At 38.6% G+C, this 14866-nt stretch overlaps 1 protein-coding gene across 1 annotated transcript in view; it reads right to left on the reverse strand.

Moving 5' to 3' along the window:
• The window catches only part of CPQ (carboxypeptidase Q), a 151956-nt gene that overhangs the window by 37240 nt on the left and 99850 nt on the right, over window positions 1-14866 (reverse strand). The window contains exon 6 of the mRNA XM_088149100.1: window positions 9378-9469. Within this exon, the coding sequence (XP_088005226.1) occupies window positions 9378-9469 (92 nt within the window). The remainder of the gene's footprint in view (window positions 1-9377; window positions 9470-14866) is intronic.

The raw sequence follows: 14866 nt of genomic DNA on the forward strand, positions 1-14866 counted from the left end.
AGCTATCTTTCTTTGAGTATTAAGTAGGAAAAAAAAGGGTCAGGTGTCTCATTACAGCTGAATGAGAAGAGCTGATTTACCAATATACAAGGCTGGATCTGTTTGGGAGGAAATCTAATCTTCTAGAGGTTAGGTAACTGGCAACTGGCAAAAAGGTGGCAACTGACACCTTTTTGGTTTTCTCACAACATATTGACTCCATCTTCATGGCCCTGTTATGGGTGTTGTGGGAATAGGGTCTTTTTGCTTGAAAGCAGACTCTTCTTTTCAAATGAAACTCTAGGTAGCCTATTCATCATAGTTTCATTAAAGAAAGAGATTTTTGTGGGATAGTTCAAATGGTTTCCAGGGCTATGTCCAGCCCACACACTTTCATTAGTATTCATGGAGAGCTGTGAAATGGCATATCTTAACTACATATGAACAGAGATTAATACAGTAAGAGCAAAATTTGGCACATGAAAAAAAAATTGGTGTATTCTTATTTAGTTACCTGAAAGCTGTGAAATCACAGTGGGAGTAATAATGTACAACAACTATATGCTAATTGATGAATATCAAGATCCAAATCCTTTTAATGACTTCAATTAACTACATTAACAGCACATTCCTATAAGTTGCTTGATTTGTTAAATCAAGCGAATGGCAGATAACCATTCTAGATTTGGAGAGGTGTTTTTTTTTTCTGCTGTGCTTTATTACTTTTTAGAACTAATCCAGAAGAACAGAATTCTCTACTTTCGCAATATAGGAAATGCACATTTTGCTGTTTTCTTGTTGAAGAAGGGGGTAAGACAGACTTCCCCAACCAAGATTCTGGGTTTGTGGAGATACGTTACTGGAAAACATTCTGGTCCTGAAAATTAGCTGCTCCTTCTGCAATTAGCTCACCCACTTCTGCAACGTTAAGAATTTTGAGAAGACCTAAGATTTGGGCTATCTAGAGAAAATGATTCTAATAATGAATTGTGTTCTGCTGCCTTTCGGTCCCTAGATAAAGAAAATCTATATTTCTACTAACATCTCCATTGTTTGGGAGACATTTGCAGCATTTTGTCCCCCATGGCAAAGTACTACCATTGGCTTATTATTTTTTTAATCTTCCTTCTCTACAAACACAAAGCCATGTGTATTAGGTTTTCTGTTAGTAAGTTACAGTTAGCTTTAATACCCACACTTACTTATTGACATGGAAGCTCAGAAGTTCTGAAACTAATTACAGCACTGCAGTAGCAACCTTCTCAGTGCAGTGAAACAATCATCTTAGATTTCTAACAAAATGTGCTTCATGGAAATTTGGTAGTTGAAAAAGAAATGCACAGGACATATAATCTATGCAGGGACTAATATGATTGTATTTATGCTTGGGAGATGAAAACTTGCCAATTCACTGATTTAATTCCTATGTCTCCTAGGCCCACAAGGCAAATTAATATTGACCTGAATTTCTAATATTATCCTGACATAGCTAATGGAAAAATTCTTTTAGGCTGTGAGTACTTTTCATAAGTCAGTCACATGAGAAGGAACAGTCTGTAGACAGCATCCCAATGTGTGCATATGAGTCCAGGATGTAAGAAACACATATCTGCAAAATTCAGATGGATGTTCAGTACAGGTAGGCCCCAGCTTAAGAATGCCCGGGTTACAGACGACCCATAGTTAAGAATGGAGTCTATTGTAGCAAAATTCGAGTTAAATGCACAATGAGTTCATTACACAGTACTACTTATACAGTATTATACTGTTCTGGCTTACATACAAATTTGACTTAAGAACAGACCTTGAGAATAGAACTCGTTCTTATTTATTAGCTTCCACCTCCAAGACAGAATCTCTCCAGACTGAATCTAAACTTCCCAAGCCAGCAAGCCCAAACACCGTGAATTCCTTAGGGTGGTGCCAGTCTCATCTTCTTAACCTTCCCACGCTCCTGCTGGGGGCTAAGGAAATGCTTATCTCCCCGAGCGCGGCCTTCATCGAACCACTCCATCGCAATACCTGGCCTTGGGCAGCCCCTTGATAAGAGGTGGGGGGATCTAGGACAGCCTAGCTTGTAGTGAGAGTGCAGCTGGAAGGTGGGGGGAGATAGCTTGGAGACCATTGAGGAGATTCTAGGCACTACTCCTATCTTCATAATGAGTCAGGGATTTGGAGGGTGATAGGTGATGTGGGAGTTATGGTGATTATGTGGTACATGGTTTGTGATAGGGTAGGAGATGGTGTGAGGGGTTCACCACACTGTTGAACTCCCAACTATAGGGTGATTGTAGGGAGTGAATGGGTTGTTGGGAAACTGACACCCATGTTAGGTGAGCAGTGGGATGAGGAACACTGCTGCCATATTCTGGTGATATTGGGCCAAGGAGATATAACATAGGATACTTGAGAGATCATTCCAGGGGTAGGATGATCTCCAATTTGGTGGCAATTTCTCCTACTTGGGGGGCCCCATCCTGGGGACCCCCTTCCTACAGATGTTAAAGACTTTCAACTTCCACATGTTGGACACTGTATCTAATAGGGCCCAGAATGAATGGTCTCCATGGCAATCATAAGCTTGACTCAGGTAATCTCAGATCCAATAGATATTGGTGGACAAATGTGAGACTGTGCCATGTTCTAATTGCTATGTGATCTGAATATGGGGGATATTGCCATCACTCCTTTCCCATGGTCATGGCATGGACAGTTTGTTCATCAAGTTTCTCTCTCAGTTCCAGTAATATCTCTTGATGGCAAAGCCATCAGGGAGCAAGTTCATGACTTGGAGGTCCTCCTGGTCGAACAACAGTTAGAGGCTGTGGCCAAGGCAGCATCACCCAGCACCTTGGACTACCTTTAAAGACCATTCAAAAGCCACAGTTCAAAGTGAAGCAGCCTGGTTGTTAGATGGTATTCACCAGTAGAAGCAATGCCTGTGCTGTGGGCTCTGTTCTGGTTACAAATAGGCTTCTGAGTGCAATTTAAAGTGCTGTTCTTGATCTATAAAGTCCTTCATAGCTTGGCCCCAAATTACCTGCAGGACTGCATTTTCCCACTATAATCAGCCTAATTCAATCTTACAGGGAAAAGCTGCTGGTGGTTCCCCCCTTTTAAAAGGTGAGGGGGGCGGAGGCTTGGAGGTGCTGCTTTTTGATAGCTACAGCAGTTCTTTGGAATAACCTCCCAGTAGAAATTAAGTTGGCCCCCATTTTAACTGCCTTCCAGAAGCAGCTGAAAACACTTTCTTCTGGAGGCTGTTCAGGGTGTAACATCATCTTGGGTGAGGTTTATAAACTGCTGGCTGCTGGGGTTGATTGAGTTGTATATGTTCCTAATGTTTCATTTAACTGTGGTTGTTTTCATGCTCTGTGAACCACTAAGAGTTTGGGATTGCAGCAGAAAATAGATAGATAGATAAATGTTGTCTAGGTTTTTACAGCCCAGATCATATAGTTTACATGTGGCAGTTACCCTGTTTAAAGGGTTGAGGAAGAGATATGTGTGTAGTGTTGTGGTGCCAACGGAATGGTCCATTCTGGATGAGGTAGCAATCTCTATGAAGGAACAGGTATATAGCACGGGGACTTTCCTTGATGCCAAACAGTTCCTAGAGACAAAGGGGATTTCAGTGGGCAAGGAGAGCCTATAGTCAGTTTGGGCTGGTGCATCAGTTACAACTCTAACCTGGATCATGGGAGAGTAGCCACCCATGCTTTAATCAGTTCATGAGCAGAATACGGAGTTATCAGCTGTGCAGGGGCTAACCTTGAAAAAAGTCTAGAAGCAGCAGCTGGTGCAGAACAAAGCTACCTGACTGTTGAGTGACTAAATGACCTCACCAATCCTGCAAACATTACCTTGGCTACCTCTGAGCTTTGTTTCTCAGTTGTTCAGTCACTTCTGATTCTTTATGACTTGAAGGATAACAGTTTGCCAGGATTGTCTATCAGTAACTGTTTCTTTGAGTTTGTAAAAGCTCATGCTTATGATATCAATATCTAGCCAACTTGACTTCCAAATGGCCCACATGGCTGTTTTTTATTTTTATCATCATCATGATCAGCAGCAGCAGCCCACCGCCACCATGGCATTATTGATCCAAAATATTTAGGTTTTAGTTTTATTATTAGCATTTCCAGTGAGCTATCTGGTTTTATCTTATCTACTATGGAATGATTTGGCCTTTCTGATGATATAGCCTTCATAGCTCTACATTACAAGTAGGAAGATCATGGCCTTGACAATGTGTACTTTTATTTGCAGTATGATGTCTCTGCGCTTTAATACTTTGTCCAGATTCATCATAGTCTTTCTCCCAAAAAGCAGACATTGCTTTATTGTATGGTTACTGTCACCATCCCTGTGGAATTTTGAGCCCAGCAATATAAAGTTTGTTATTACTGTCTATGAGCTACCGAGTCCAGTTCAAGATATTTCCATTAGTCAAAAAAGACTTCAGTGCCTTAGAATCTATGTACTTAACATACTGTCTCTTCAATATCATCCAAACCAAGTATCAACATTAGCTGGGATGGCTCTGCTTGTGGTCCTACAAGTGGATCTGACATACAGAGCAGAAGGACCTTCTTGGTGGCAATGCCCTGACACTGAAACTTTGTCCTAGGGGGAAACATAGCTAGCCACCATGCTCTTTGTTTTTAAACACCACTGAAAAAATGTTTGTTCATCTGGGCTTTGGCATGGTAACAACAACTCCAATCTCTGATGGCCTTCTAAATGAATTTTAATTGTTTTACATTAATTGTTTTTCACTGTCTCATTTCATTATTGATTTTTTAATCAAATTGTTTCTACTGAAGATTCATTGTAAGTATTTTTTTGCATACCACTCAGGGAAGAAGAACAATATACACATATTGCTATTCTACTACTAGTAATAGTAGCAATAGTAGTAGTGGTAGCAGTAGTAGTAATATGTGTGCTGGGATCATTCCCATCAATCCAAGGGAAATGCTGACAAAACTGCCATGTTTCAGAATGCAGTTATTTTCTTCTGAGCTTTTCTACTGCTGGTGAACAGAATCCTAATGAAGCTGCACTAACATCCTGGCCATTGACTTACTTGGACCCTAGGAATGTCTAGGGAATTGTTATTTTATACGCAAGAGGCGTTCTTAGTTTACTGAGGCAGAAGAAAATCAGGCACATAATCCATCTACAATAGCCTCAAGAAAAATCTATCCTTACTATGTTACAGTCAAAATGTATCCAAGGAAATTAAAATATTTAAAATTATTATTATTGACATTGATTTGTTTGAATAAATGGATTCATATGGATATCTATAATGCAAAGATTATACGTGGAAGGAAATGACTAAAATCCAAGACAATTGCTGACTTGGAAAAAGCTGACACCAGTTTGGTCTGAAGTCCTAAAAAGAGTATTTGGGATTCTTGAGATCCATTAGTCAATGGTAGGCGTCATAGTATTGATAAGCCTCTTTGGATTAATTACCCATCTGCTTTGGTAAATATTATATTCTACTACTGTTTTTTTAAAAGAAAGTTATGCAACATTTGCCATGGCCGTCTCGATTATTAGGACACACCAATATGCATGGAGTTTCTGACTTTTACCATAATCCCAATATTAATTAGTATCACAAAGCTATTTATCTGAGGAGATTTTCATACATACACAAGCAAGAGAAAATGAATAGAGGACTAGACTTTATAAAGAAAGATTCAGGCTACCTTATTATTGATGCTCTGCCATAACTTCTATCTCTTGCTAATCATTACTCCTTTAAGAGAAAAGAATTAATTACGTTCTCTTTTGCAATCTGCCAAGCTCATAATAAAACCACCCCTTTTAATGAGCTATCCGATCATTTTTAAAAATAACCTTTAAAATGTAAAGATTTCAAGTTTAAATGATGGATCATATGCCTCTGCAATTCAAGTAATTACTAGCTACAAGAAGTATTCTGTTCTAGGAATCCATTTCTCAGAAATATGGGCTACAACTCTGTAAAAAGTTAAGATGTTTTTAATGCACACAGATTATTTACAACATTAATCTGTTTATTTTTTGCTACAGAATGCTTATTAGACTTTCCTGCTGGTAGATATATGGCCAAATATACCATAATTATAACAGATCAAATTTGAGATCTACAGAAGGTTGGAAATATTCCTCCAAAAGCACTTTTTTTCTTGCTGATTTCTCCCCATCTCCCCCAAAGCAACTTTCTCCCCCCTCCAATGGATGTTTGCAGGATTCAGATTTGATTTAGTAATGCCCAAGGCCACTTTCCTAGCCCCCTCTATTATTTAGGCAATTCTTTTCATACTTAGAATATAAAATGGAACTATTTATAACATTTCCCTGTCAAATTTTCAATAAATAAGATTAGCAGCAGCACAGAAATACAAACTCTTTGGCAAGCAAGGAAAAATTAGTCTACAAGAAAGTGATGGCAAGGGAAAAATTCAACAGCTGTGTAGGGCAGAATAAATATTATACACAAATGAATGTAATAAACCCCAGAATCTTTATGTTGCTGTTGCTGAGAAAAAGGGCTACTGGTAGAGGGACAATTTGGAGAAGGGAAATGCCAGGAACACACTCAATCTTTTTCTTCTCAATTGTTGGTCACAGATGCCTTTTTCTAATAAAAATAGAGGTTTCATCCATATAGTTTTTCTTTTCTTAAAAAAAGACTAACCTCTGTATGCCACAAGAGATGTCTATTGGGGTGGTGTCATGGATCTGGGATGGAATTTTTTGGCTCATTTGGGTCATGAGAGAGTGAACATTTAAAAAAAAATGTAAAATAGGTGTGCTATATGCACGATGTATCACCATGGTGGTCAAATCACCATTTGAGATAGAGGCACCAGACGCAATTTCCTTCCTCCTCTCCATGTGTTCATTTGTACTTTGTTGGACTTCTTCAAAACAGTGAATGAAATATCATTTCAATGTTACAAAGCCAATCAGATTAGGCTACATGAGGGGTGATGAAGTTGTGGCCCTTCTGATGTTACTAGACTACAATTCTTATCATCCTGACTGCTGAGCATGCTGGTTGAAGCTGACAGAAGTTCAACTTCAGTAACCTGCAGAGCCAGGAGTTCATTCCTCTTGGCCTAAGAAATGTTACTGAATGCAAATGAAGTCATTTCAGAGTGAAGGCAAAGGTTTCTAAACGTACTTTTTAACTAATAAAATCTATGTGTGTGTGAGTATTTATGCTTATTAAAAACAGCAAATATTTTTGTCTGAGCCTTAGGATCACACACAAATACTTTGCAACCATCAACTAAACATAAGGACACTTGTGCCGAATGTTTATTTCCTTAATGTTTGAATAAGTATTGGAAACAGTTAAAATCAAATTAAGCTATGAAATGTTTATATAATAATCATATTTGGCTCTGAGACAAATCTATTAAGTTATCCCTCATGCCATATCATGCTTTGAAAAGATAATTGTGAATAAATTCCAGAAGAATGAGATGTCATCCTATGGTCCTTTAAGCTTATTTTTTAAATTTTAGAAGTACATGATAAAAATATGAGTGATGTTAAGCATATGCATCATTCTCTATGGCTAAAATGCACATTAAATCCTAAACCTTTTATAAAAACAACTCTGTTGATTTCAGTCCAACATATTGTAAAATGTACTTTTAACATAAACGAAACATATAACATACTTCGCTCACTTTTTTTTTCATCTACAAATCACCAGAACTTAATTATTTCTAGAAAGCATTGACGATATCCAAAATATCCAGGCACAACAGAAAAAACTTCATAATTTTCAAGGCATGTCATATAAAGCATATACATAGATATGGTTATTTTCTCCTTCCAAGGCATAAAATGTCTAAATTAGCAAGTTAAGGGCCAAATCAGATACTTACTTTAATAGTTTGGTTGTTAAAGTTTTCTTTAAAAATAAAATTAAATAAGTACAACACCTTCTATTTTCATTTAGTACCTCATGCAAACTGAGTGCAGGGTTAATTCTTCATTCCCAAACTATTCCCCAAAGAAAATTGTAAACCTGCAAGCAGTACTGGTACTCTGATTAGTAGTAAAGGACATGTTTTCCTTCTAAATTTTATAGCCAAGGGGAACCGCATTATCATCTGATTATAGCTGGGAAGAAAAGAATTAATGTGGGAAAACTGGAGCTTGATATTACATTGTGGTTGACGAACTAAGGTTTAGAAGAGGATTCTAAAGAGGATTACTCTTTTGTACTGATGGGCACATATGGAGTTTCAAGAACAACTATTCCTTGCAAGATGGCTGGTGGATGGACCTTGCCCACTGAGAATGATAACCAGAGATAATATAAGCAGCTACCAAACGCCCCATGCCCTGAATATTACCTGCCACCTCTCTAGCAGAACCTTATGCTGGTATTCCTAGCCACCCTGGCTTCTCTTCTTTTGTCTTCTAGCAGGAAAGCAAACTTCTGAAGACTTTCATTTGTCCAATGAAAGATCAAAAAAAGACAAAGAGAGAGTGACTGGGCCAAAGTCACCAAGCCAGTTTTCATGCCTAAGGTGGGACTAGAATTCACAATCTCCTGCTTTCTAGCCTGGTGCCTTAACCACTAGACCACACTGGCTCCTGTTTTTGAAATTATTTTTGTTCAAGGTATAAAAAGTGAAGTTGAACAAGAAGCTAGGGTACTAAGGGAGGGTCTTATGGGCACATTGGCGGCTCTGGGTGCAACACTGGGGACTGCAGGTTTAGTTGTTACTTCATCTTTGAAGACCATTGTTTGAGCTAATGGGGAGATTCAATAAGATACAATTAATGCAAATTTTAATTTGGAATTCTATCACAAACAACCCTTATTCTGATTCAGGAATGATGATCTAGATTTTGATATTTCAATACCAGTCCATATTATCAACTTGATGGCTGTGTTTACACAACACACTGAGACTAGCTAATGACAGTTTAATCTAGCATGTTGTACAAATCCAGTTTGTGCAGTTTATAATTCAGCATGGAGTGTTATACCACAACATTTGTTTAGTTGCATAAATCCTGGTTAATTTCATCAGAGGTTAGAACAATATCAACTTTAGCCTATTGTTCTCTATCTCCCATATCATTATGTATTTTCTCTGAGAATATAAGCAGTTTCCAAGCCCAAACCATAATATGATTATGGCTGCTTGATTTTTTCCTTCCAGTTCCTTACTGCTCACAGGTGAGAACTGCAGGGAACACTGCTAGTAAAATGAAGAAATATTTATTTTATTCATCGTGTGTATATGGCTGCTCATCTCACGAAAAACATTACTCTGGGCGGTGTACAATAAAAACCATAAAATGATATAAAAAACAATCAATGAATCCAACAAATTAAAAATACATTATTCCATCAGGTTGCTTACTTTATGTAGCTTGTAGTATTGTTCAGCTCCTACTCCCCCTTGTTCTTCTCCAGTCCAAAGTACTAAACGCAGAGTCCTTTTGGGGCGGAGGCCTGTTATTAGATAGAAAATAAACAAACATTTCTCTTTCTCAGCACTGACACCTCCTTTCACATTTTTAGCATCCCAAGAGGCCTACCTTGGTGCATTAGGAGAAACTTTACATTTTGCCTATAATGGAAAATAAAACATTTATTTCAAACGCATCTCCTCCTAATCTTTCTGTTTTTCACCTTTTCTTCTCTCTGCACTATTTCTGAAATCTCTACCCCACCCCATTTTGGTTCACAATCCAAGCGATTTTGCTTTTTTTCTCTGCCCTTTTAAGCACAAGCTCAAATCTTTTTACCTTTCCTTCTTCCACCTGCTTCCTTCTTTCTCCGCAGCCCACTCTGCCACAGGACTTCTGCACTCATAGCACTGCTATTCCATTCTGATTTTTGTTCTCCATCATTTCTCTACATCTTTCAGCATTTCAGAACTAACGATTTGTAACAACTCCCAATCATTCTAGTGCGATAGGAAGGCGGTCTGCATTAAGGATTTATGACCACTGTGATGGCTAGGTGATACTAGGATGGAAATCTTCCTTGCTTTTAGGCTTAAGCTGCACACAGTGGCAACCAATTTGTTAAAAATGTAGGTCTGTTCCAATTGTGTAGAAAGAATGTGTTATGGTTTAGGTTTTAGCTGGGGAAAATGGTCTGAGGAGGAGGAAGAGATAAATAACTCCAGGAAGGGTATGGTTTAGCACTCCTGCTGTTCCTGGTTCACAAACTGTGAACTAATCATAGGATCCAGAACCAAATAAAGCCTTCTAGAACAGTTCCTGAAGGCACCTGTTGCTCCTACAGAAGTGTGCCTGCTATTTGCTGCCTCTGTGGCAACCTGCCAAAAATTCTGGCTGTTTTTCTCCCATGCGCTTCTGCATCAAGAGCAGAGGGCCTGCTTGTGCTGTCGCCTATCAATATCTCCCAGCGTAAAGTTTGCAAATTGCAGCAATGAAAGAGGGAGGATGTGGAACCCCAGAAAGTATATCTGTTTGCATCCCCAATGGGTTGTTGTGTGACAAGGCTGATAGTCCTCTGCTTCTTCCAGTCCAGATTCACAGGAGAAAATCTATGGTTTTTTGAAACTGAATATTGAGAGGTTCTAAAGCAGTGTTTCTTTGACTGCAAGAGCACCAGTTCAAAAAGAGTGAAGGGCAAGGTCATCTGTGTTTTAAACACATTTGTGAAGGTATACTCTTAAAATTAAATACAAGCCATTTGAAAGCCACCTAATAAATTTAAGCCCATCTGTATTAGATTCAGCTCAAGTGAGGCAGGTGCTAAATCCTTTGACTCTTTCAGTAGGTTCTGTGCATGGCCTCCTGTGGAGGAAAATTTACTTGAGATGCGAAACAGAAGTCAAATGAATCCATATTTCATACAAAGCAATAACTGGGTTTGCATTTTGCATGGTCATGGTTTGCTTAACCATAGTTTGTAACATAAAGTAAATATACAAAACACACTAAGTCTGAAGAGATGTTTGATAAACCAAAATGGGCTCTCATGAAACCCTAATCCAAAATCAGTTATGGGCAACTCTGGTGGGTGGATCTTGTTGGGCAGTACAAATAAGCAGCAAATTCTAGTCTGCACATAAAAGGTTTGTATTGACTGAGCATGACTTTTCAAAATTAATATAATTCTCCCTTTTGTTGGCTGGGATTGAAACAGAGGTATTAGTTATATATGACATGTAAATTTTATATCAATATTAGATTGAGAAGATTAACAAAAGGAATTATTCCAGCTTTCTTGAAGTTCTTACTTTGGTTCATTAATGATCTATGATTTGATTCTTTTAAATCCATCTGTAGAACTGAAATAGAATATAGGGAGGGCGCATATGACATGTTTCATTAGGGTTGCTGATTCACTTTTTGTAGTTTCTCCTGCTATTTCCATTCCAGGAGCGGGGAAAAAGGAGTGATCTGATTTCACAAGACATAAGAAATTCCCTGAATGCCACTAGTATTTAACAGTCTGAGTGGAAACTTATTTGACACCTTTTAAAGGCCACCTCATGACAATATACCAGTCTATCTATAACATGTATGCAGAAAATAAAGCCCAGTGGCTACATATTTAGACACATATTTTATTACAACAGCCTCTGCCTCATGTGTCAAATGCAAGACTAAGATACAAATCTATGCAGGGAATGCAATAAATAAAATCTGCTTTCCCACAATATTCAGAATAAAAAATATTACAGTGATGATGTTTTAATTCATTGGGTCAACTGACCTAGCCAGGAAATACTCCAGCCAAGTCCTCTCTTTCTAACAATTTAATCCAGCTTTCTAAATCTACAGTGTACAGTAGAATACTGTATTTACCATAAAGGAAGACAACAGTTTCTTAGGAGGAAGAGAGGGAGGAGTTATTTTGGGAAGCACTAGCCAAGACAGGAACCAAAAAGATCAGTTTTCAAATCAGTTATTTTTGGTTTGAGTATATAGAAATAATAAACAAGCAAGAAGATCTCTGAAGATGTGGGTGCTGTGGTTTGAACAGGCTTCTGAGTGGAAGTTGCAAGGAAAGCATGATTATGAGAAGTGCTTTGATATTTGAAGACCAGGAGAAAAGAGCTTTTTTTTTAACATCATGGAGGAAGAGGCTACTAGATTTGGTTTTTAAAAAGTGGTAAAAGAAGGCAGAAATAAAGCATAAATAATAGAAGAGAATATATGTAGCTCAGGGTTGAACTGTGGAGTCCTTGATGCTCTCTGGGCTTGGTTGTTTGCTTGCAGACGTTTCATTACCTGACTAGGTAACATCATCAGTAGTAGTGAGTGTGGGATTTTCTCCCTGTTTATATACAGTAGCTTGCCAGTGTTGGTGGAGATGAGGTTTCAGACAAATCAGCCATCAATAGACATATAAAAATATTTACACATCATTTAAAAGAGACAATAAAAAAGCTAAGAAGGAAACAAAAGGACCAGAAGACATTGTCTCCAGCAGCCTACACCCAGATGAGCAGGGATTAACACCAGACAAACAATCAAGGAGAAAACAACACCCTAATCAAGGAACTACCAAAGAGAAAACCACACCTCCACCAACACTGGCAGAGCAAGCTACTATATATAAACAGGGAGCAAACCCCACACTCACAAGCACTGATGATGTTACCTAGCTGGATAATGAAACGTCTGCAAGCAACCAAGCTCAGGGAGCACCAAGGACACAAAGCATAAACAAACCTGGGGCCCTGATAGTATGGGTGAGTCCGTTTCTTGGTCTTGGTTGTGTTGACTGAGTTTCTCAGTTGCTATTTTATTTTATGCTATTTTTGTTGTTTTCAAACTTGTTGGTTTTTTACTATGCAGAGTTATCTGGAGTGTGTGTCAAGAGGAGTCAAGTGACAAAGGAAGCATTGCACCACTGCAACGCACACTCCTCCCATTTTGTACATGAGTTATGAGTTGCATGCAAGAATTTTTATTCTGTTTTTAAACTGAGTCATGGATACAAAATGGACGGACATATTGAATGAATGAATGAATGAATGAATGAATGAATGAATGAATGAATGAATGAATGCTGCTGCCTCAGGGCATTTGATGAAATAAGTTCTAGTTATAATTTCAAAGATAAATCTGAAAAGGAACATGGTATATAAAAAGAAAAGACGTGTCAAGAGACAAGCACAAAACTTTCACTGCTGGACATCTTTCCTTTAGAAAAGTAATCAGTCAATTAAAGATTAACAGACAGGAATAGACATATGACTGAAAAAAGGTTAAAAGTGTGCTTGAGAGTAATTGGTGCTGAGGCAATTCTGAGCTGCAGAATGAGCTGCATTCTGTGGGAGGAAAAATAACAATATCAGAAGGTTCTGTGGAGAACTTTCCTAAGACAAAGATGTCGACAAAAGGATAACATTAAACTTTTGAACTCCCAGCTTGACAATGACTGGTGACAGGTAAGAATTTCTACTCTCTGGTCCAGCTTTTGCCCTCCAAGTGGGTTTGATTTTGACTCCCTAGCTATCACGAGAGTTGTTTCAAGTGATATCCTGTTCAAATCATATAAATCCTGGCAGTTGAAACCTAACACCAAATTGGGAAAAAGTAAGCCTTGCCTAAGTCATCTACTTCTGACTAGATGAACTCCAAAGTGGAAAAAATGCTTGAGAGATGATAGGCAAAGAAATGATAGAACTGGCTTTTATTCGGTTTTCAAATATAAAAACTGCCTTCCTTATAAAAAACGTGTTGGCCTGTTTAGTGCTCTCAGCTGCCCTCGATGAAATCATCACATTGCCAAATCTGGAGACCCAGGACTATCACATCATTCAACAAAACTCCATTTGCTGCCATCTAGTGATGGTCTGGATTTTTGCAGCTCAGATAGGGTAGCCCTACCCCATATAATTAAGTTTCTTGAAGGCATGGGGCAAAGAGTGAGAGGGCAAGGGGGGAGCTTGGCAGGATCCCTGTGCCTGCAGGCCCCAAGTTAATAGCTTAACCTGCCTTCACTATTTTTTTGTTTTTGTTTTATTTTTGCCCCTCTTCCCTGTTCCTTTGAATCAGATTTGTTCATCCACCTGATTGTTAGCAACACTGATTCTGCCGGCTTTGTAGTTTCTTCCTGTCCCTATCCTGACTTCAAATATTCTCAACAGGAGCTAGAATTCTTGAAAAGTGAATTCTATCAAACCATTTCCCCCTCTATCTCGGTCTCGTCTATTCTAGTTTTTGAGGTGTCAGGCAAAGGTCCCTTCCATTAGCTACTTTGTGAATCTTTTAATTTTTAAAACTGGTGATGCCTGGAATTAACCTGGGACTTTCTGCATTCAAAGCTGATTCTCTGCCACTAAGCTATCAGCCCTTCCCTAAAAGCTTCTGACCCTGGACGTTATACCCAACCCCAGGTCTAAAAGGTTGGCCACCACTGTTCTATATAGTTTCTTTCTCCATAAAAAGTGCTGGATTCAACTCTTCTTTCTTCTCAGCCTGGGTTATTTAAAATCCATAGAGGTACTGTGAGACTGAAATTCCTTCAGCACCAGGCCATATCTGACATGTTTACTGGGAGTGCAGAGTCATCTGGGGAGGGGGTGTCAAGAGGAGTCATGTGACAAAGGAAGCATGGCACCACTGCAACGCACACTCCTCCCGTTCTGTACAAGAGTTATGAGCTACATGCGTGTATGAGTGGGGTGGAACTTATATCCCAACAGAGCAACACTACTTTTCTCACTTTGATGAAAGCTTCTGGACTTTTGGATCCAGGCCCAATCCCACTTTACATTTTGTAGCCAGTACTTGCAGGGGAGTAGGAGGAAACAAAGGTTGAACATTCTCATTTTCTAATTCAGATGTTTGCACTTTGCAGGAGGAAAAACGATAGGAAAACCAACATGACTTTTATGTTTCATTTCTGTACACA

This window comes from Python bivittatus, unplaced genomic scaffold (assembly GCF_059951505.1).
Source record: "Python bivittatus isolate LINGU-HERP-01145 unplaced genomic scaffold, Pbiv_v1 ctg000590_np1212, whole genome shotgun sequence".
In the NCBI taxonomy this organism is placed as follows: domain Eukaryota; kingdom Metazoa; phylum Chordata; class Lepidosauria; order Squamata; family Pythonidae; genus Python; species Python bivittatus.